The sequence below is a fragment of the Paramisgurnus dabryanus genome, chromosome 12 (assembly GCF_030506205.2).
Source record: "Paramisgurnus dabryanus chromosome 12, PD_genome_1.1, whole genome shotgun sequence".
NCBI lineage: Eukaryota > Metazoa > Chordata > Actinopteri > Cypriniformes > Cobitidae > Paramisgurnus > Paramisgurnus dabryanus.
Window position 1 is genome coordinate 35,937,700 of NC_133348.1, and position 24,861 is coordinate 35,962,560.

Genomic DNA, 24,861 nt, shown 5'->3' on the forward strand with positions numbered 1-24,861 from the left:
GGTCATAAAAGCATGGATAAGCTTTTCTGCATCTGATGCAGACAGCATATGGCGTATTTTTGAGATATTTCTAAGATGGAAAAATGCTGTGCGGCAGACGTTGGAGATATGACTATCGAAAGATAGATTGCTGTCAAACATTACGCCTAAATTCTTAACCGTGGAAGATGGCACCACCGTGCAGCCATCTATGGGAAACTTGTAATCTGACATATTATGTTTGGAGCGATTTGGTTCAATAATAAGTATCTCTGTCTTATTGGAGTTTAGCATAAGAAAGTTATGTGCCATCCAGTCCCTAATATCACTAATGCAGTCTGTTAGCTTAGCAAACTGGTGGGTTTCGCTAGGATGTGACGAGATGTAAAGCTGGGTATCATCCGCATAGCAGTGAAAACTTATGTTATGTTTCCTGATAATGTCTCCTAGAGGTAACATATATAACGAGAATAGGATAGGGCCTAGAACTGATCCCTGAGGTACGCCGTATTTAACGGGGGAGTGATGTGACTCTTCCTCATTTACATAAACAAAGTGATATCGATTGGTTAGATACGATCTAAACCAGGCTAACGCCTGACCACTGATGCCAACATAGTTTTCTAGTCTATTGAGTAGGATTTTGTGATCTATTGTGTCAAAGGCTGCACTAAGGTCTAGTAATATAAGGATTGAGATTTCACCACGATCGGATGTTAATAGGAGGTCATTTGTAACTCTAAGCAGCGCTGTCTCTGTGCTATGGTGGGGCCTGAATCCTGATTGGAACTTTTCATATGTATTATTATTCGCTATGAATGTGCGTAGCTGGCTTGCCACTATTTTTTCTAATATTTTAGAAAGAAAAGGTAGATTTGAGATTGGTCTAAAGTTATTAAGATCTCCCTGGTCAAGGTTTGGTTTTTTAATGAGCGGTCTAATAACTGCTAGTTTGAAAGCTGTTGGAACGTATCCTAATTCTAGCGATGAGTTAAAGATATTTAGTACCGAGTCGGACACTACATGAAATACCTCTTTTAGTAATTTTGTGGGAATGGGGTCTAATATACAGGACGATGATTTAGATGACGTTACTAATTTAGAGAGCTCTTCTATTGTAGTAGGTTTAAATGACTCAAGATGTTCGTATGATAATCTAGTGGTAAATGTACTATTGGGTTGAGTGGTGGCTGCTTGCGTAGTTTCTATGTTTTCCCTAATAGAAATAATTTTGTTAGTAAAGAAGTTCATGAAGTCGTTACTATTGTGTTGGAATTTACTATTGGTTTCTGTTTGTTCTTTGTTTCTAGTCAGTTTCGCAACTGTGCTAAAGAGGAAACGAGGGTTGTTATGATTTTCTTTAATAAGCGTACTGAGATAGGTAGATCTGGCGGTTTTAATAGCCTGTCTGTAGTGTTGAACACTCTCTTTCCATGCTGAACGCCATACTTCTAACTTTGTGTTTCGGTAGTTTCTTTCCATTTTTCTAGCTACTTTTTTAAGGGCTGCAGTATGATGGTCATACCATGGAGCTGGCGTTTTTCCTTTGATTCTCTTTTTTCGTATGGGAGCAACGGCATCCATCGTGCTAGAGCAAACGTTGTTCAGGTTTTCTATTATAATATCCAGATCTTCACGGTTATCTGCTACATGTTTCATTTGAGACAGGTCTGGAAGAGTGCTAATAAAGCTATCTTTAGTGGTGGAAATTATTGTTCTGGCTAATCTGTAGCATGTTGTAGACTGAGCGGTCCTATCTAGAAGTATTGTGTATGACACAAGGCAATGGTCTGAAACGGCATCGCTCTGGGGTGATATTTCGATGTCATTAATATTGAGTCCGAGTGACAGAATTAAGTCTAATGTGTGCTTACGAGTATGCGTGGGTCCAGACACGTTTTGTTTAATACCGAGAGAATTTAGAACATCCATAAACGCACGTCCTAATGCATCTGTTGAGTTATCCACATGGATGTTAAAATCACCAACGATAAGAGCTTTGTCTACAGTGACTGTAAGCTCAGATAGGAAGTCTGCTATTTCTTTAAGAAAATCTGTGTGGTGGCCCGGAGGCCTATATATGGTAGCTAAAATGAACGAAAGCTGTTTGTTGTTACGATCAGTTATTTCCATGTTTAACAGTATTATTTCAAATGAATTAAATTTTAGTTCTGATTTATGGTTTACTTTGAACATTTTGTTGTATATTGTAGCTACACCACCCCCTCTCCCTTTTAGGCGAGGAACGTGTTTATAATAATAGTCTTGTGGGGTGGATTCGTTTAAACTGATGTAATCGTCTGCTTTAAGCCAGGTCTCTGTTAAACAGAGTGCATCTAAGTTTTGGTCAGTAATTATTTCATTGATAATAGGTTCTTTATTGGTAAGCGATCTAATGTTAAGAAGGCCGAATTTTAACATTTGAGTTTCATCTTTTAGTGTATTGTGTTCTAATTTTATGTTAATAAGATTTGTACGAGACGAGGTAGACGGTGCTCTGTATTTATTTGTTCGAGGAACAGACACAGTCGAGATGTGTTGGTACTCTGGTAAAAAAGGCTCTATGTGCTGGGATATATGTGATCTTGACATGTCAAGGCAGCTAACAGACTGATGGGTAAGCCGATCTGTCTGTTTCCTGACCTGGGCCCTGGATAGTCAGACTATATCAAAAGTAAGACTATTGGTCAGATTTCTAGAGAGTATAGCACTACCTTCCGGAGACGGATGGAGGCCATCTCTCTTTAGCAGGTCAGGTCTTCCCCGGAAATGCTTCCAATTGTCTATAAACCCTACGTTATGCTGAGGGCACCACTTTGACATCCAGCCATGAAGAGACACTAATCTACTGTAAGTTTCATCTCCCCGGTAGGCGGGGAGGGGACCAGAGCAAATTACATTGTCTGACATTGTTTTTGCAATTTCACACACCTCTTTAATAGTATCTTTGGTGATCTCCGACTGGCGGAGTCTGGTGTCATTCGTGCCGGCGTGAATAACAATCTTAGAAAACTTACGTTTAGCATTAGCCAGCACTTTTAATTTGGATCTAATGTCAGACGCTCTGGCTCCCGGTATACAATCGACTATGGTGGCTGGTGCCTCAATGTCAACGTTCCTGAGTATAGAATCTCCAATAACCAGGGCACTTTTAACAGACGTCTCAGCCGGTGTATTGCTGAGTGGAGAAAATCTGTTTGATATTAAAACAGGAGCGTGATTGTATCTGTGAAATATTTAACACTTGCAATAGGGATGCATAGGTTCACATTAAAAGAATTAGCTAACAAACTAACAATGAGCAGCATTAGCATAAACTAATAGTATCTTTTTATTGTACTTTTGGTTAACAGTTACAACTTTTGATATTGTTCATTGTAAGTTGATGTAAGCTAATGCATTATGTAAAGTTTTACCCCAGAACTAAAATCCCCAGATCTGATTAGCTGGTTTTAAAGGCTTGTGGTAGCAGAGACTATCATAACATTATGTAAAATGTATTTGAAATTTACTTAAAAAAAAATCTGGTTTGTATGTGGTTCTTGACCAAAATAGCTGCAATGAGGAAAGACTTCACAGTGCAAGCCTGCCTTGCTACACGATATGCATTTTTCTCTTACAATACACATATTACAATATTTCCTATTAATAAAGTTTTGTTTTACAACTTGAGCTTTGTTTTATATTATATTAAAAACATGTATTATTGTTTTGTTTCTTTTAACTCACCGATATTACACTCACTGATATGTGAGGCTTCTGGCAGACACTCTCCTGTGTGCATGTCACAATTCTTCTCTTTACAATTACACACTGAGGAATGGAAAAGCACACACATAGCACACATTTAGCAAGTTATACCACTTCAAAACAGAAAGCTATGGCAAAATATGTCTTTTATTTATTTTCAGGATATGATTTTTTGATATCAAACCTTTTTACTAGTAAAAATTATTATTCTTTTTGTCGGAAATATAAGTAACTACTAACAATGGCTAGTTTGGATATCCGATATTACATTTCCAGTAGTAAAAATCAAAAATGATGTCACTCACAGAGCTTTGCATTCCTGATATCGAAAATTGAACCACCAAGTTGCAGTTTTTTTGATAAAACTTTATTTCTTTTGTTTGGAATTTTACTGGAGTGAAACCATTTAAAAATTCACAGCAATGATCATGCGATAGAGGACATGAGACTTACTAGTCCTCAGTACACCATGATTACACTAGATATGAGCAATGATGACCCATCATAATCAGTGATGCTGTCTATACCCAACATGATATATGCGAGAAAAGCATGGAGAATCCACTAAAATCTGTTTCATTGGATACTGTGCATTGCATAAGTAATGCCTTTTATTGTTTACTATCTGTAATACTGTAGTCTCCTGCTCTTATGTCAATTTTTTGTGTCAAATTGGGTAATGTTACTGAAACCATGGTTTTGCCAATGGAAATCAGTACGCCAAAAGTCATGGTTACTAGAAAAGACATGGTTAATTTTAATCAGAAAAACTAAATTAACTACTTGGTCATTACATATTGCTTGATGTCAACAACTAAGCTATTACAAGTAAAACACAAATTTTTGATATCAATAATTAAATTTTTTTACTAGTTGGAATTTAAAGGACAAGTTCGGTATTTTAGACTTAAAGCCCTGTTTTCAGATTGTTTATGGTCAAATAGAATGGTTTTGACTGAAATTTCGACATTTTCGGCTGCCCTGAGAATTTTCGCGTGTTTGTGTTTCAGCTCAGACCTCTATAATGGCTTTATAGGTGCACTGGAACAATCCTTCCTAAAATGCATTAAACTTTCGTTTACAAAGACGTGAAACTCACCGAGTGGTCAGGGGTGTTCACTGATATGCTCACACAAAAATCGCTGCAAAAGACGCATTCCAACAGCTGTTTTAGCATTCGTTGTTAACTTGTGGACCTATTTCCCCAAACGCCTCACACCCGTACATTCTTCCGCTTAGAGCTTGAATAATAAACACTCCAGCCCAGGTGGTGGCGCTAATCCGCCTTTGCCAATTGCAAGAATAGAAACAAAGTTCCCGGCGCGGAGTAATACCGTACCTCACAGGACGTCTAATACAGTCAATGGAGTTGGTAAAAACTACGATAAAACCTGTTGGAATGCGTCTTTTGCAGCGATTTTTGTGTGAGCATACCAGTAAACAACCCTGACCACTCGGTGAGTTTCACGTCTTTGTAAACGAAAGTTTAATGCATTTTAGGAAGGATTGTTCCAGTGCACCTATAGACCCATTGTAGAGGTCTGAGCTGAAACACAAACACGCGAAAATTCTCAGGGCAGCCGAAAATGTCGAAATTTCAGTCAAAACCATTCTATTTGACCATAAACAATCTGAAAACAGGGCTTTAAGTCTAAAATACCGAACTTGTCCTTTAATTTAATTTGATTTCTGCAATTGAAGACATCATTCTTGATTAAGATTTTTGTTTTTACTTGTGGAAATGTAATTTCAATTCAAAATATTTATTGTTACTAGTAAAATGTAATTCCACATAATAACCTTTTTTTTTGTAAGTGCACTTTTAAACAACACAACCTCAAACACTATATTACAACAGGATAAGTAGGCAACTGAAACAATACACAATCAAATGACAATTTCAAGCAATTTTAAGACACATATCAACATGCTTAAAACCCCCATGGACCACAACTACTTTTTCCTGTGGCTGGAATTTTAGAGTAGTGATGATGTCATAGGAAATAGATGATGAATGGTTATCCCCTTGCTTAAGTGCAGGTGGTTGTGTGGGCGTGCAGACGATAGAATGTAATCAGTGTTGGTTTATGGGAAGAGCACTTTTCTGTTGTTGAAGGGATGGGGTGTGACCTAATCATTTTAATAAGTGTTTTATTAATATTTTAATAATTGACTTTCTGAAAAGCTACGACTTTGTAGTGTTTTCGTTGCACATTACTCTGTTTCTTAGAGCCTATCTCATACAATGGCACAAGTTTTGGGCTGGGCTAGCTTTTTGTAAGATTAGAAATGATTGTTTTTGCAAACCACAAAAGAGTCTTTTATTTTAGTCCTTTGGTCTGATTGTTTGGTGCTGTTACTAAAGGTTTTTCATACTAAAACTTTTGGTATTAACCTAAGTTCATGATTTTGCAGTTTTTGGTTTATACTGAGGAACCACACCCAAGGTATAACAGGGTTACACATTTATAATACAAAAATAAGTAACTGTATTCCATTACAATTAAAACTGGAACTGTTAAAAATCAGATAGAGAACTGTTGTCTTGTATTGTCAATATGTACTGTAGCTAATATGCAACAATGCAAAATATAAAAATAAATAAATTCAAATTGAATTTTTAAGATATTTTCTTATTTAAGTAGATAGAACATGGACTACAAACAGCTATTCAGAGAAACATAGAAACACGTCACACAGAATTTTTTTTCTAATCGTGCACATTTTGTCTGCAGCACCTTAAGTTTGCTTCGTATCCATGATTTATTTCAAGAAACCAAGTGCATGCATTTATTTCTGATTTAATCATAAACACTTGATGTGCTTTTCTAAAATGCTGGCAAATGATCTCAGAGCATATAGTGAGGACTGAGGAGCTCCCTGATCTTATTCCAGTTTGCAGACATTTCTCATTGTGAATGTTGATCTGCATTTTCAACTCCTGTGTCAAAGAGCTGAACGATAACTTCTTGTTGCAATCACACGCGTCTTAACTCCCATTAGTGCATTGTTTCTGCCTTATGGCCCTGGCACTGAAAAAGCGATCCATTTTATAGCTTAACATGGCAAACACTCAAAGTTTGTTATCAAAGTCGCATTGAATCTGAGTCTTCTAGCCGGTGTTGTACTGAATTCTGCTGATAACTGATTACGAGTCCTCTCTTTTATACTACTGCCTGATTAGCTTATCCAAACCCAGAGGTGTAAAGTACTTGAGTAAATGTACTTTGTTACTGTCCTTAAGTATGTTTTGGGATAATTAGAACTTGTACTGAGTATCAAAAATATAAGCAACTTTTACTCTCTACTCATCTACAATTTTGATTAAGTATTTGTACTCTACATTTGAACTGACACTTACCGTTACTCGCTACATTGTTTGTTCGTCAACGAATAAAAACAAGACTAAAGTGTCAGAGGGTGATGGATAGAATCTGTGGCCGCGAGGTTAGACACTAAGGGACTTCATGTGGCACTACGCAGGGCAATCGTATGAAATCAAAGTACTGTAAGAGCGAATCAAATGGATATGGAGAAGTCTGGTCTCACAGTACTTTGATGTCAAACGGTGAACGGCTTGCGTTGAGCCACCGTAGTGCAAAATATAACACAGGGGCAGAGGTAAAAATCTACTCGTCGAGACATCAGCTTGCTGCTTATGTCTTAAACTGTACAGAAAAGTTAGCATCTGGTCTGAGAGAAGAGATATAGGGCAGACATATGAATTCATATCACATTTGATTCAGTCAAGGGACCCTTTGTTAAACTTGTGATGCTACAATCAAAACAAAAGTGAAGCGCAATTGCAGGAGGGTCATCCCGCAACTCAAAGGCAAGCACAAATGTTTTATATACTGATGTTTATCAGCTAACCTGAGCTGGTACATAACTTGATATAACTTACTAAGCCAAAATAAACCAGCGATGTCCTGTACTGATTGCCTGAGTAACTTAAGTACATTTAAGATTGATAATAAGTGTACAATTTCACTGTCCTCACATTTAATCAAGTATGCTGTAATGTATTTACTGTAAAGAGGGATGCATGACTGAAGAAATGTAGTGCACTTAATGTGAGATAGTGGTGTTACGTACCACATGTTTTTTTAATTAATCTTTCAAATGAACAATGTTTTTAATATGCATTATAAAATTTTTCTGTTACTGTATATTAACTGTAACACCCTACTGGACTCTAATACTGGAATTTTTGAAATATTAAGATTATAACTTATATAAGAATATTTATATCACAACAGTTAGGCTACATATTTTTCAGCATGGCACATTCAAGTACACAATGACACTAGACTAAAATTAAATGGTTTTAAATTAAATTTAATGTAGATTTTGTCGACTAAAATCTCATGGCATTTACAGTAGTTGACTAAAGCTAGACTAAAACTTAATCAATTCAGATGACAAAAATATGACTGAAAGTAAATAAAATTTTAGTCAAAAGACTATGACTATGTTTAATCTGTGTTTGTTCCGCCATGTCGAAATATTGAGGTGTTTGATTTCTTTTCTATATTAGGAAGTAAAACCTCCTAAATAAACGTTCTTGTTTTTCACTGACCTACAATATCTCTTTGTGTTGAGGACTAGTGCATCTTTGAGCCAACATTCAGTACGAGTAAAATACTTAAGAAATTTTAAATTGGTTACTTTAAGATTTTTACTCAGGTCGTATTTAAATTGGTGACTTGTAACTTGTAGTGGAGTAATTTTTACAGTAAGGTATCCGTACTTTTACTTAAGTACCTGTTTGGCTTTACACCTCTGTCCAAACCTCAACCCACAACTATTCCTAAACCCAATAATACTGTAGGAAGTTGTAATTTGGCGGGAGTGTTTTTTTTTAGAACCACACCTGGTTTTGATCCAGGTTTCACATTTGATCCAGGTAGTACATTTATACAATTTGTCGGTTTTGCAGTTGTTCAGATCCAACTTTTAAATAATAGACATGTCTGAATCGGTAGTATAGCATATTTTCAACACTCCTTAGGTTCGAGTACAAATATGTTTAAGGTCAAATCCAATCATACTTACTTTTGCAGCCGGATGGGCTGTAGTCCCAGTATCCTGGCAGGCAGCGCTCACAATACCGGCCTCCGGCCCCCGGACGGCACTGACAGGTGTGTGTGAGAGGGTGGCAAGTTGCACGTAGGGCAGCAGAGGCACATTCACATCGACGGCATCCCATACAGCTGCCAAATCCAGAGTAACCCTCCTACACGTGCAACGTGAAATAGAAGAAGATTCTCAAGCTGTTAAGGATTAGCATGCAGTATATGCATTCCTAGAAATAATTTATTCAAAGGCAAAGCCCATGTGACATTAATAAAAATGCTGATACACCACACATTCTTCTCAAGTGTGAAATAAATGCCCATACCTCACACCTATCACACAGTCGACCTGTGACCCCAGGCTTACAGTGGCACACACCTGTCCTGTCATCACATGATGCAGTACCACAGTGATTGCACTCGCACTCTAAAGCAGAGAAAGAGATACATTAAAAGAACTCTGTGCAGTGTTCCAATTTTTTGCATATTACATTGGTCACTGAACCTACCTTGACAGTTTCTGGCACTGATTGCATCACCGTAAAAACCTGGCGCGCATCTCTCACAGTTGTCTCCAGCAGTGTTAGCCCAGCAGTTCAGACACTGGCCAGTCACATTGTTGCACTCATTGAAGATCAGATTGGGGTCAGAGTTACCATTACAATCACATTTTTTACAGGAGTTGCCCACCTGCGTGGGGTTGCCATAGTAACCTGGAGCACACCTTGGTGGTGGGAGGGGGATTATTTCAAGTCATTAGTGAGCAGTATAGCTTAAAGCTGCATATAACATGCTGTGTGTGAGTAGAGAACTGACCTTTCGCAGTAGTGTCCAGCATAGCCCTCCTGACACACACATCTCAGAAAATTACCTCTCTTATCACAGTAGGCTGCAAAACTGTGGACAAACATAAACACAAAACTGTTCTACATGTACTTTTCAACATATTTTCATTTTTTTCTGATAAATATGAAAAGCATTAATCACAAAAAGCACGTTTTAACCAGTGAGATATTTCAGAGCTTTGCACAACTAGAAATCAGTCAAATTTTGGGACTTTTCCAAATTGCAATTTTGAAATTCGTCAAATAATTTTAGCTTACCTTTTTATCAATACATTAATTAAATTATTGATTACATGTTATCAAATATGATAATAAAGCATATTTGGTGTGCTGTCCGAATGAATGGCTTCAAGCACAGAATTTCAGCTCAAACTCAGGCTACCCCCTCTGGGATAGGTACCAGCCGAGTGTGATGGGATGGAGGAGGGATGTTGCAAAAATTGTCACGTGACAGAGGTGATGGACGGTTATATGCGACCCCTTCGCACTGATTTGAGAACATAGTTTGAGAACATGGCCATGCTCCTCATAAATTTGGTTAAAAACCTTCATTAATAGTTGACTGAATGAAAGTCTCTCCATCTCCAACAAAGGTTTTGTTTTTAGCTCTACACACTGGGTGATGACTTAGGTTAGTTGTATTACTCTTTTCATTGCCATTGTTTTAAACAAGGTCAACCAGTTTAGTGCAGGGAACACTACATCTGCCAGATTATGCTTCCCTTTATTCCCTGCTATGGTTGAGGCTGTTTATAACTTACATTGACCCATGCATTACTGTCTCCCATTTCTCGCACATCACTGTCTCCCATTTCTTAAGCTTAGTTTTGCTCGATATCTCAGTGCCGAATTTCCTTTTTATTATGTTTTTTTCCAGCACCAACTGGGCCAGCAGCAGTAACTAATCCTGCATCCAGTTGGGCTTTCTTTTCCGTTTTGGCAAGTTCATAATCCAGCCCACCCGCCGTCATTTAACTATTACATTAGGCAACTTCAATAGGAGCAACATTTTCTTGCTTTGAGAAGTCTATTAAAGCAAATAGGATGTCAATTAACCAAGCATGTGTTAGTGCAAATGTCGTTTTTCATTATTAGGCAATTGGCGGTTTTCATTAGGGTATTACGCTACCTTGATTTCATTTAATTTAATTCACAACTTTTCTCTCTCTCTCTGCCTTTTTAGAATTGCACTTTACTGGGGCCTGCACAAACATGTCATTATATATGCATTTGGATGACATTACTATTATTATTTTGTGTGGGACACAGACATATTTCAATGTGGTAATTCCATGATTTGGTGCATCTGTGTTATGTTCCGCATGGTAGCCCTGTCATTTACAACCAATCAACGTGGTCATTGCGAGGAAGCTCGTGCATAGGAATTGACGTCATAGCAACGAAGACTCGCTCTTAGTTTAGGAGTTGTCATTTTTCCTCACTAAGAGTAGGTCTGAAAGGCGTGGTGAATAACTTTTAATAGAAAACTCCTAGCTAAAATCTTTTAGTGCGATTTAGGAGTACTCATAGTGGTAAGATAAAATTCGTTGTGATTATGGCCCATGGTCAAGCAATAAATATCTGCTGAATATTTTTCGAAATAATTCATTATTTGTTTTGAAGCCATGATCCGTGGATTACCGAATAAGGTATTTGGCTTCGGGCACATTCACACTCCTGTGCTTCTGTTATTGTTTGAGATAGTTTGTATTTAAATGTTTAGTCATATGTTTATGTGTTGTAAATCAGCTTACTTGTTAGACTCTAGTGAGAGCGGGCAAGCACATGGTCTGCACACAAAAGTGTTGTCAGGAAGAAACACAGGTAAAAAGCTATCTTCACACTGGTCACAGAAATCTCCAACAGTGTGGTCCTGACATTCCTACATGCAGAACAGAGAGAAGATGCATTTCAGCAAACTAAAATCAGGGCCAGGCATGGGTACGAATAATATACAATTGAAAAACTAATATTTCATACTTAATATATAGTATGCTTTGCATCTGTGTAACTACCTTTTAATGTATACATTTAGCAGGCGCTTTTATCTAAAGCAACACACAAATGACAAGCATTAATTATTTTCTATAGTTTACAGCCAATGAAGTAGGACTAGAGGTTGAAGCTGATAAACATGAATAACATAGAAAACAGAATACAGAATACCAGGATTTTTTTCAAAAAAATATCAATAAATAACCTTAAAGAGATCCTATTATGTTCTTTAACAGAGTTGTTATGTTGTCTCTGGGGTGTACCAGAATAGGTTTCCTACCGTTTTCACACCGCTCTTCCCAGTGTGTCCTCAAATGCTCTGTTGCAGCTCTTAACTTTTTAACACTCCCCTTCCGAAATGCTCAGTTTGCTCTGACTGGCCAAGCTTGCACACACTGTTGTGACTTGTCACACATCTGAAATGCGTATCCTGTATGTCCTGTCCTTACCGTTACCTTACCAGCTGGTAGCCATATCACCCTGTAGCCCAAGACAACTTGCCCACTGAAGCTAAGCAGGGCTGAGCTTGGTCAGTACTTGGATGGGAGACCACCTGGGAAAGCCAGGGGGTGCTCACCCTGTGGTCTGTGTGGGTCCTAACATCCCAGTATAGTGACAGAGACACTATACTGTCAAAAAGCACCGTCTTTCGGATGAACCAAGGTCCTGACTCTCTGTGGTTGTTAAAAATCCCAGGATGTCTTTTCGAAAAAGAGTGTTTTTATGAATTATTTACATGGATGAAATTGTGATCTCACAAAATATTGAATTAAATAGTCCTAGTTAAAAAATATCCTTTAGTTCTTAAATAGTGTTTTCTGAAAATATCTTCCATCTAGATGCTTGATATACAGTATGGTGCATCCAGCGGTTCCGTTCCTTCTCACGGAAAAGTGTAACATTATCTCCTGGGAGCTTCAGCAGTGTACATGTAATATAAAGCTCATTGTCCCGACTCGCAGCGAGGATGAAATATCAGTGACAGCATCGGAAAGCAGACATATCTTCTGAGCTCCCACCCACCCGCAGTCAAGCACAGGATGAAGTAGAAGCAGAGTTAGCAGCTGTGCTTGCCTGTGCAGCTGTTAATATTGAATTACAGTAGATTCCTCCATGGCCTGAGCAGTCGCAGCTGTATCTGGACTCGATAGGTGACTCACAGCCTAGCCCGGCTCCCATGCATTTCTTCACAGAAGTGCACAAGGAGCTTACAATGTCATGAAAGGTGCTCTTTTCAGCCATAACACACTTTCTAGGGTTTTCCATCTTCACTACCTTCAATGGTGGGGCAGCTAAGAGGTATCTCAAGCTTCGCCAGGTAGGGTGTGCGATTGCAGTGGATTTCTGCCACTTGGAGGTATTGACTCCACTATGAGGCTTGTTAGTGTTCTTCTTCATCATGCTTGGTACTCGTGTGTATGGCCCTATTCAGATGAGCCTGTGTACCTGAGCCCAGAGACGTGTTTACCATTTTGAGGGCCCTAAGCAAAGTCCAAGGATCTGGGCCCCCATGCCCCAACATTGCCTTTTTTCATTTGAATTGCACAACAGTAATACTGAGTATATCAAATTAAGTTAGACATATATAAACTGGATTTATTTTATTTTGAACTGCTTAATTTAGCACAAAATTGTTTGGTATAAGACAAAAATTATTAGTGTAAATAATACAAAAAGTACTCATTGTCTTATTCAAAATGATACAGAATAAAAAAATAAAGGTCTTGTTTAACCTTAAGCCAGTGGTTCCTTTTTCCACCAGGGGGGCCCCTTTTATACAGAAAAATATCTTCAAGCCCCTCTCAGAAATATCCTTTGCTTGTAAATTCCTTATAGGATGTATTTAAATCAATGTAAATAATACAGCAGTGCAACTTTAGTGTGTGATCTTACTAAAAAAACGAAATAAGATAAAATGGGAAGCATTAGATTACGGTTCAGACTGATCTAACAAACTGAACCAACAAACACCAGGAAACAACTTTGTAAGTTGATTATTGTCTGCATTTATAATGGGAATCACATAGCTCTCATTTTCATTTTGCAGAAACAAACTTATTGTGAGATACAACAAGCAAATTGATTATTCAGTACACTAAAGATAAGATTTAGGGGTGGTTTCCCGGACAGGGATTAGACTAGTCCTAGACTAAAATAAATGTACTGTAAGAGCTGTCCAAACTGAAAACAACTTACACTGACATTTCACACTGACCATCCCAATTGGTCAAAGGTTTTTCTTATTTCCCATCTCACATATGCTCAACACGTTGTATTATTTAGAACAGGTCTTAATTTGTAAATTAGATTATTCCTTACAGATTGAAAAAAAAATAGTTGCTAGGGTTATGCATAATCTGCATTTGGGAAACATGCTTGCTATAAAAACATACAGGCTTCACATTGTTTTCATTAGAGCTCTTTCATAATAGCGGTTCTGTTTTAGTTTAGATTTTAAACACCATCTTCCATTTCCCTCTTGGCGTTCACAATAAATTATTCCACATGGTTCAGTTGTTGGTTGTTTGGCTGCTGGTGATGTCATGGAATATTGGTGGAAATGTTACAAGCAATACTGTTAAAGAATGTGTGAGGCAGTTAAAATGGGATTTGAAACAAAAACTTACAATGCATATTCCTGTGATATCTTCGCAGCTATCAGCATGACCTTTACAGTTACAGGGCAGACAACTGTTCTGTTCACTAAGAAAGAAGCCTCGTGCGCATACCTGAAATGAAGAAATGCTTCTATTATCAAAACAGTAATATCATTTTTACACACATTGTCTCATTTTGTGCTTTTCTGTTTTAGAAACCCATTGAATTTTTGTGTGGGGAATTAAATTTGTCAGTACATAAAAAATTTAAACTTATTACGGCTGATAGCATTGTATGAAAGAGCAAACAAAAATTCCAGCAACCCAAAATCGAAACTCATGGAAAATTATTCAACAAATAAATTATTTCTGCTAATAGGGGCAATAATGTACTTCTGAGGCCAAAGTTGTACTTACTCTTTTCATTTTAATGTTTTATTTTATTATAACATTCAGACTATGTTATGTTGTTGAATTTTTTATTCATTTTAATTATCTTCAGTTTACAGAAAAAATCATAGCACTTGTTCCAGTATAGCTGCTATGATAGACCACTCTGCTCAAACATCAAGACATGTCTACGATTATAAACAAGTCATGTGTTGATATTGGTATACAAATAGTTAATACTGTGAAATGTGCCCCTCCAAGTTCAAAACAAATCATTATCTTGAAAGAAATATTCACTTAGATTGTGATCCTAATTTGCACCAGATGAAAAATAACTGCAGCAGAATCAACATATATTTTAACCCAACAAATGAAGTTAAACAAATTCAACTTATCACAGGTCAAACTTAAAATAGAAAGTTGAATTGCAAAAACCATGTTGTTTTATCTTCATGCTGCATTTTTTACAGTGTACAAGGGTTCTTTGAAGTTCTTTATATTTGAAAATATTCAATTCAATTCAATTCAATTTTATTTATATAGCGCTTTTCACAAAAGTCAATTGTTTCAAAGCAGCTTTACATAAATAGAAGCAGTGAAAAGCACAGAAAACGACAGATAGCACAACAGAATACATGATAGCATGAGCAGTTAAATTTGCTGCGGCTATGACTCAATATTATAATTGCACGTATTACTAAAGCAACGTATAGAAGAGGAAGCTAGGTAAAGCCCAAAAGGCTGCCTCCCCGGGGTGAAAAACCCCCTAGGAGAAAAAAAAACCCCGTGCTTTTATCCGAGGAAAAATAAGTCCTAGGAGGGAAAAACCCTTGGGAGAACGGAAATGGAGATTTAGCGGAGATTAAGCGGTTCTGCCGGTGATCGTTGGTCAGGTATCAGCTGGGCATAACGTTGAAGGACGGCCAGTAGATCAGAGGTGTGCCGACTTTCACATCTACCGGGACTGGGTCTGTTTGTCTCGTCCTCGGGTCGATAAATATGGTAATGCTTTACAATAAGGTTGTATTACAGTTTTTTTCAATCGCTAACAAGCGCTTACCTATACTTCAGATAATTTTTCTAAACACTTAACACAGAGTTCCACCTACAAAACACAATTGGCCAAATGCATAATTTTCTTCTCAAAAACACATTTTGTTAAATAAATACTAACTCTTCATTTCAAAATAGAACACATCTTTCTCTGCACACAATAACTTTACCAAAACACTGGAAATCTGACTCAAAATAAAATTATTCTTTCAAAGAATAACACATCTTTTCACTTCACAAGGTACATGCAATCAATTACAGTACACCAGGTTTCAAAATACTGGCTATTGTTGACATTACAAAAACTGCATAGACTTTTATGTTTCAGTTTTACAGGTATTTGCATGCAAAACATGCAATCCACCCTTTTTACGCTAAATGTCTTTTACGCTAAACTGTGTGTCCACATGTACAGCAATGTTCACATTCAAAAGCATTTCAGTAAAAAGCAGTTTTTCCCTTTACTCTTGACTACAGGAGGTAAAGTAGAAACACAATATGATAGAACAGAAAAAGTTTTACAGTATCGATCTTGATCATTTCTGAGGAGCCCCAGAGGGTGGAAGACGTTGCATTCTTTAGAGGGACAACATTGTTTTACATATGCATTACTGCATGACCTTATTGATATGCCAAGTGAGAATAGAAACAATCCATGTAAAATGCAATACTTACCTGTTGATTTGTTGAAAGATGCGTATAATGGAGGCAACCTACTAAAATTGGGCTGCACTCTTTCACCAGCCTCTCTTACCGAAATCAGTGAATTTCATTACTGACTACTGTTCTTGCAGCCCTTGGAATGCCACCACCATGCATTCTTACACCTCTACATTGCCCTCTCCTTGGGCCTGCTCTTCTCCCTGACCCTCCTCCTCTCACTGTCCTGCACCTCTCACTGCATCTCTCACTGCATCTTTTACTGGGCCTGCTCTTCTCCATGTGCCCCTTGCTTTTATGCTTCCTCGTCCAGACATTACAGTGTTTGTCTGTTTCTGTTTTCAAAAACATCACTCCCCAAAGTCCTGCTTTTACTGTATACTGTAAGTATCAATGTAAAAGAAAAATAACCTAAGCCAGACTGGAATCAGCTGTGGTTTGCCCAATTTACCCAATATAAAGGTTTTTATACTGTATCTATGGTTTGGAATATTGTTTTTGCTATTGTGGGATGTTGTGTGTAAGCATTTGTAAATACTACAAAAACAATCCATAATTTTGGTGGGAGGTATAGCTTGTCTGTTAAGAAAATGTAAGCATTGTGGAAATGTGTTTACTGACTGCATATTGTGTGAAAACGACATGAAATGAATTAATGGTATGGCCACAAAAGACCGATGCTGTGCTAATTGTGTTAAGAGTTTTGAAAATGTGACAACTGATTGGACAAATGCTTGTTAGCGACTGAAAAAAACTGTAATAAACATATTAATACTTATTAATGTCAATACAGTTATTCATGTTAGTTTAGTTCATGTTAACAGTTAGAACTTTAATTTGATAAATTAATTAGTAAATCCAGAAATGAACATGAACGTAGATTATGCTGTAGAATATAGTTAATTTTTAGTTCCATGCTAATGCATTAACTAATGGTTAACAAATACAACCTTATTGTAAAGTGTTACAGAAAACAAATCGGTCAGTTTATATGACCAAGCAAAAATAAAGAGAAAGAAGTAGACTGAATAATCTCATTTATCCAAACATAATATCAAACAGATGCTATACAATGCAATTTGCAAACATCCCATTTTACAAGCAATAGTTCAAAAATTAATCATTCAAATTAAGAACTGGCATAGTAAGCAAATTATGAACTTCAAACAATAGATAACTATATAAGTTTTTTTTACATACTGCACAAGCTGATAGAAAGGTTAGTTTGCTAGGCTAGACTGCTTTTTGTAAATTCTAATAAGACCTACAACAGTTCTGAGAATACACACACATGGGATTCTCAAAGCAAAGGATCGTGGGAAGCTGGAACATATTCCCATTTGAGTCATAACTGCTGCTACAGAGGAACAGTGTGGGAAACCAAACCTTTGCTTTGCGGGTATGTGTGTGTGTGTCACAATTCATCACTAAAGATAATTTGAATCATAAGATAAATATATAGTCATTTCAATTTTTGCTGCATCCCCGCAACAAACAAACAGAAACTGTTTACACACCTTCACAAATAAAGGCTGTACTACTGAATGCCATTCTAACTGTCTCCTCTTAAGATATTCAGTGCAGTGGTTCTCAAACTGGGGGCTTTCCGATGGTGCCAAGGGCCACAGTGTTGTGACATTTTATAAAATATATGAATTTATCATAAGTTCTGTGTAATGAAACATTAGACAAGGTGCAGTGCGCAAAATTGAGCATCAGGGTGAATGTGATGAATGTGGTGATGCATAGCAAAAGCATGAGAATGTTTGCGAATAAAAGTATGTGAGTTTTTCTTTGTTTTATCGTTGTTGTGTTTTCATGAAGAATAATAATAAAGAACCACAAAGTATTTGGTTTAAAGTAAGGGGAAAATACAAAGATCTTTTATTTATTTGTTATGATGCGGATGTATAGACCCCTTCAAGGTTTGTAAACATTGAATGACTATCGGGTGCGCGCGCAGCATGGGGTCAAACTGTTCATACCATTTAGGCTTACTAGTTTAATCTAACAGGGCCGAAAAATGATGACTTACCTGAAATGAAGTGAGCACTACAAACACAAGCCTCTTTGATCTGTGCATTGTCCCAGTCTGCACGTTTAATTGCTTGCAGCCACAGATGTTGTATTTTTTGTTTATGAGATTCTGCAGGAATCCCGAAAAACTTAACGGCCACACACACTACTGAACCTTACTGAACCTCATTTTGACTTGTTTTAAGGACATTACATCAAAGTTGGATCAGTCTGTAGTGTGGTTTTCTACTTCAATTTTGAGTGTGACTTCAAATCCAGACTTCCATGGGTTGATAAATTTGATTTCCATTGATAATTTTTGTGTGATTTTGTTGTCAACACTTTCAACTATGTAAAAAAAGTATTTAATAAAATTATTTCATTCATTCAGATCTAGGATGTGTTATTTTAGTGTTCCATTTATTTTTTGAGCAGTGTATTTGTAATCATGCACTTGGTAGATTGTTTTCTTCAGATTGCTTATTATTCGTGATTTCTCTATAGAGGAACTACACATGTGCATTTATTTTTTTATTATTTGATCATGAACTAGCATGTGAAATGCTGGTCTATTATGATGGTGAACTATCTCAGTTTCTCTGCCTTATTCCACTTTACAGACATTTCTTTTTGTCAATGCTGATCTTGATTTTAAACAGCCATGTCAAATAGCTGAACAATAGCTTCTTGTTGCAATGAGACACATCCTCATAAACAACACACCCCTTACAGCACTGTTTCTGCCTTTTGGTCAGACAGTACATGTTACCACTGTAGGTCCCCTTTATGGGAGCAATCCCATAAACATTTAGGGGTTGTGTTTTTTCAAGAAGCCACAGGGGAAGCAATGGAGTAGGAGACACGCACACTGTAAAAAATGACTTTCTTAGTATTTTTATCTTTTTTTTTTCAGAAAAAAAATCTAAACATTCTTAAATCAATATGTATTATTTTGATGAGCAAAATGAAAAAATAAAGGAAATTAAGAAAATAACTTATTTCTTAAACATTTAATTCAAGAAAAAAATATTTATTTGCATGTTTTAAGCACACATTCACTTAAATTGTATATTTTTATATAAAAAACTAATCTTATTTTCTTTATTTCTATAACTACACTTTGCTCATCAAGAAAATACATCTTACCTTAAAATATCTTGCTTTTTATATATTTATTCTGAAAAAAGACAAAAATACTATGTAAGAAAGTCATTTTTTTACAGTGTCCTGGTCCCCCTAAATTCCATACTTCCTCTGGCCCCACTTTGGTCTTCACCTCAGTGGTCTCCAGCTCCATTGTTTTTTCTTGATACTGTATGCCGGTGATCTGTGGACCAATGATTTCAATGATTTTTCAATGATTTCACTCCTATAGCTCATGATCAGAACACAACCACGCTGTTCCAGTTAAATATTCCTTCAAGCACTGGTCCTGTGTAACCCTGTGGTCCTCTTTCCTACTGGAATGCTCTCCATTCCATGCTTCTTGACATCAGAACCCCACATATTGGGGAAACTGTAGCATCTTTTCTCAAATATATAATATAATGTAATGTAATATAATAGTTTATGTTCCGTATTCTCTCTCCTGAATATTTCCAGCTATCCTCCATTATCCCATGAGTATTTAGATCCCTATGTTTGCCTTAGTCTTTTCCTTGAATTGTGTCACCACTTTGTCTGTCTAATGTTCTGTTCCATTGTTTTCCATTGTTCTTTTCCTGTAGATTCTAAGTTGAGTTGAAACTAAAGTTGCAGTGATCTCTGTCTACCTTTGGCATTCCAGCTCAGTTTAGTCACTGATCAAGCCTTGAGACTTGTACACATTTTGTGGTGCAATCAGTTAAAGTAAGTAACTGATCACTTTTTTTGTCCAGATATATTAGAAATGATTCCAGCTAGACTTCATCCAAACATTCATCAGTCCTAAGAACAGTATGGGTCAACAAAAACAGATATACTTAAATAAGCTCCATCTCAGGAAACTAAGCTATAGTAACATCCATTAGCAGTGCAGGGTCAGATCCTGTGCTGTTCTTGTGGCAATAGGCAGATAATTCCACTAGCTGGGAACGGTCCAGAAGAACGTGCATGAGAGTAATTTTGTGCTTTTAAGTGATGGCACCACAAGCTGCCATTCGTTTGCAAAGCTTAAAACATCTGGAGGGTGCGTATCACAGAATTAGTATGTGTAAGTATAGGGGTACGGAGTCAGTGGCCATCTTGTAGGCTAGCATCAGAGCTTTGAACTTGATGCGGGCAGCTACAGTATAGGATGCCAATGGAAACTAATGAGGAGGGATGTGACATGTTCTGTCTTTGGTTCAATTTTACCATGTTTCTGTAGTAAAACAATGGTACCAAATATGTCAAAGTCAAGCATACCCCCAGTCCACCATTTTGAATTGTATTATATAACAATAAGAAAAGTCTTTATTGCTACTACTTTGGCGCATTGACATTCGCATATCTCTATGTGATCTTTTGCTTTTAGTTTATCTCTGAATCCCAATTTGAATACTATCAGTACTAAATAGTATTCCAAATTAGATTTAGTATTTCCTATCTCTGTTAATGCACTTCAATTTTCATACTTTCCCATAACAAAAACAGGACATAGGGCATAGGGCATAGTAGGGATGCAGGGAATGTCTCCATTTGGACTAGAATCAAAAATATTATTTCTATGAATCATTATGTAATTTTAGTCAATTTTATGAAAAACTACTTTTTTAAACTCTTCATACACCTTAAGGGCCAGATTTACTAAACAGGGCAAATTACCGAGAGCGTAATTTCAAAAAAGCCCAGATGGGAGTGGTAATATCTGCGTGTTATTTATTAAAAAGGCGCAAATTAAATAACACAGGCACAACAGCTGATTTTCATAATGACCAACACAATCTACTAAGAGCAGCACAAATTAGTTCAGGGTCGCAAATATGCAGAGCTGATGAGTTGTGCGTGATCTACTAACATGTGATGCCCTTGAGTTAGGCACCATGGACATCACAGCAAACAAAGCCATAGGACACTGAAAAATGAAGGTTTACATTAAGTTTAAAAACACCTGGTATTGTGTGGCTTCTCCTAGTGACTCCTCTTTTATTTCCTCCAACAAATAAGAAAATGGCTTGGCAAACAATATCCATTTAAAAAAAAACTGTTACATGTTAAAAAATCCTGTGCCTTGTCCAACGCCCTTTCTGATGCCATTAAGCCATTTCAAGCACGAAAATGATTTAAGACACAGTGTTAAATAATGCTGCAAAACCCAGTAAAATCACACACATAAACATTAGTAAATTGCTTTGTTTGAAACATTTAAATAATCTCCTCCCATCAATTTTCCTTCTAAAAGGGAAAAATAACTTGACCACACATTTTCAGTGCTAATTATCCATTGCGTGTCTATAGTAAACTCTGACAGTCTTTATTTAATGACAAAATGATGGTTTGCGCTGCTACAAGCTGTTAGTAAATCTGGCCCTTAAACCGATTTGCCTGGAATTTTGTAAATAGCATATTTTCAAATTTTGCCTTTGAAGCCAAAGTTTTTAGTAAACTGTTATGATAGCCCCATTATTGCTTCAATATACATGTTAATTTTGCTCATTACCTGTATTTTCTTATTTGCAAAGAAGCTTTAAAACCATGGGTGTGGAATGTACGGCTTTAAAATAAAGATGATTTTGTACCCCGCACTTTTCAACTCAAGTTCTGTTTACACGGCTACAGCCAAATCTCACAAGATGTTGGGTTTATGGTTAAGTTAGGTGGCAGCCCTGTCTCCCTCACTGCACTTTTAAGATGCCGGCTACACCCCTGTTTGAAACAATTTGCATTGTAAAAAGCGCTATACAAATAAATGTTAATTATACTAAATTAAGGAATTTTGTGCTGGGATTCTGTGAACAGAATCTTCTACCTTGTTTCATTTGATTGCTTGGAGTTTCTGCTTTGCTCTGTAATTTGCTTGGCTGAAAGTCATGCTCGTCTTCCAGCCTTCTTTCATTAGATTCGTTACAACTCCTCCTCGGCTATATCATTTGATTGGCTGGAATTCATGCTCTGCTTCTTTTACATGGCCTTTAGCTAGTTACGAGTGGGCCCAATAATGTTATTGTTATTATTAAATGTGCATAACAGCGAGCCAACCAAAATCGCGCAGCGGCCCACCGCAAAAACTCCAGGTGCTCTGGATAGCATGACCGCCCACGACCGTATACTTGTCAAACTGCGACTGGTACATCTCGGCTGTTTTAAATCTGTCCAGATAAGAAGGTATGGAGATAAAGCAGAACAGTTTAGCTCCATCCTAAAAGAAAGAGTCATATTTTCTTTAGGCTGGATTGTTATTTGTTGTAAGGGGATGTTTAAATTAGAGCATTGCGTTTTTAAACAGCATTTTAAAATGAAATCGACCCTCTGCAGGACTGTGACATTGTTGGAGACCTCTGATCTAGAGTCAGTGCTGACAAAAAGTTATCATAATAATTTTGATTTATTAAGTCATTTTGTAGACATGAGCCAATATAATTTTGGGTGGGCCCAGTAATGACATGGGAACATAAGAAATCTTTTAACACAATGACACCATGACAGGCTGTAAAGCATGAATAAAACCTCTGAACTCACAATTCAACACCAATAGAACTATCAAATGTATTCACCGTACTGTAAATGTTTTCCAAATTTTCCAAATCAGGACCAGAGATCCTAGTATGTTTTTCTTAATTGTAACTCATTTTATGCATTTGATGTCATAATGTGATGTTGTTCCTGGCTTAGAAAAAATCTTGCCCATGATTGTCCATGTATAACAATACCTAACATAAATATAAAACATGTAATGAACAAGCAAAGCATAGACAGCTGTAAACTGCTACAGCATTTGCTAGAACCTCATACACAAATCCCCTGTCTCTTTTGGCTGACCATTGGAGACGTAGTTCCCCTTACGCCAGGTGGCTTCCATTTGCCTAAAATTCCGGTGGGGAATGACACGGTCGGCCATCCGGGCCATCAGAATCTACACTCTCAACAGCTGCTGGGGGGAGCATTTTCTCAGACTGTGACGCGCACACACACTCACTCACACAAAGCCCTCTCTCCATTTGGAACAGCTTACAGTTTTCATGGCATATTAAACATCCTAAACTTGCAACATTACATCATTAACCTATCCAAGTGAATCCACTTTAAGTCCAAATCCAAACAGCCAAGAAAAACATTGTTTCCCAATCAACAACTCCTAAAGAATTTAGCATTTTCAGAAGGAACCTATAAGGAAAATGCTCATAGGTTGACATTTTATAGCTTATAAGAAGTTCAGTTTCATTATCAACTTTATATTAGATGTTTTTCCTAATTGTGAGGCAACAATTTAAAAGTGAGACATGCATTAGAGTTAACAATAACATGTAGCACTAGACATGTACTTTGTGAAAAACTCATAATCATTGGAGTTCATATTGAACTCTCTGAAATTTCACTAACTTTGAGACATCTGATCACAGTTGTCATCTGATCAGCACTTCTAAAAAAAATAAGTTATCAATTCTTTGTTTGCTCTCCATTAAATATTTACTAACTGCAACAGTGTAAAATACATGAAAAATTAAGTTAATCTTTTGTGTATTGGAACAGATCAACAGCTTGGAACTTAAAAACACTGCAATAGGGTGTGAGCGCAGAGCTAAAAAGAGTTCAAATGTTTCAAAGCGTATTCTGAAATCTAAAGCATATGTGCAGCATCTGGGAAAAGTATGATTAAGAGCAGTAAAATAAGTATCGTTCTGAATTCATTCTGTGGTCTTTACAATGTGAGATTAAAACAAATAATCGTATTTACTTTATCATAAACAAAGGACTTACCGTGTAGATGGTGTTTTGCTGTTGAGAGAAAGTTTTATGCACAAACACTGACAGAATGCATAAAATACAGACAGTCCGGAGCACCAAAGAGGCCATAATTCCCCTCGGCAGCAACTCTTATTGCCCAGGCAGTGAGTGTGATTGTGTTCCCCGCAGTAGAGCTATCTTTCTCACATCTACTTCTCCCCTGGATACTTTTGCTCTTTACTTCAGTCTCTGCTGACCGTATTGCTGTTCGTTCTTTTTCTCACTTGTGCCCTGCCCAGTTCTGGATTCTGTAAAAAAAAAACATTCTCCGGACTTCCTCCTCACATACACCAGCCCCCCTCACTCACTCATTCACGCTTCCCCCACAAAATCTTGTATAAGATCACATCCAGCTGAGAGACAGTTAGTGTGAAGAACTTTTAAAAATATATTATGTAACTACTGCTGTCTGTCAGAAAAAGATAGACTGAAAACTCTCTGCCTTTAACTCTACCCTTTGACCTTGACAGTCACCCTCCCCCTTTTCTGTGTCTGTCTCTTGACCTTTTGACAACAATGGAAACACCATATTTGCTGCCCTTCACACACACATAGTGGCATAACTATGCTGACCTACACACAACATGTTGTTCCAAC

At 37.0% G+C, this 24,861-nt stretch overlaps 1 protein-coding gene across 2 annotated transcripts in view; it reads right to left on the minus strand.

Annotated features, from left to right (window-relative positions):
- Nucleotides 1–24,523, minus strand: part of lama4 (laminin, alpha 4) — a 112,063-nt gene extending 87,540 nt beyond the window's left edge. Inside the window, exons 1-8 of one of the 2 annotated variants that reach the window (XM_065263715.2) lie at nucleotides 24,238–24,523; nucleotides 14,272–14,373; nucleotides 11,404–11,531; nucleotides 9,621–9,701; nucleotides 9,314–9,528; nucleotides 9,131–9,231; nucleotides 8,785–8,965; nucleotides 3,709–3,792 (exon numbers count right to left, since the gene is read on the minus strand). In XM_065263715.2, coding sequence (XP_065119787.1) covers nucleotides 3,709–3,792; nucleotides 8,785–8,965; nucleotides 9,131–9,231; nucleotides 9,314–9,528; nucleotides 9,621–9,701; nucleotides 11,404–11,531; nucleotides 14,272–14,373; nucleotides 24,238–24,333 — 988 coding nt within the window. In that variant the 5' untranslated portion in view covers nucleotides 24,334–24,523. The remainder of the gene's footprint in view (nucleotides 1–3,708; nucleotides 3,793–8,784; nucleotides 8,966–9,130; nucleotides 9,232–9,313; nucleotides 9,529–9,620; nucleotides 9,702–11,403; nucleotides 11,532–14,271; nucleotides 14,374–24,237) is intronic. The other variant, XM_065263714.2, reaches the window with a different exon arrangement.
- Between the last annotated feature and the right edge of the window lie 338 nt (nucleotides 24,524–24,861).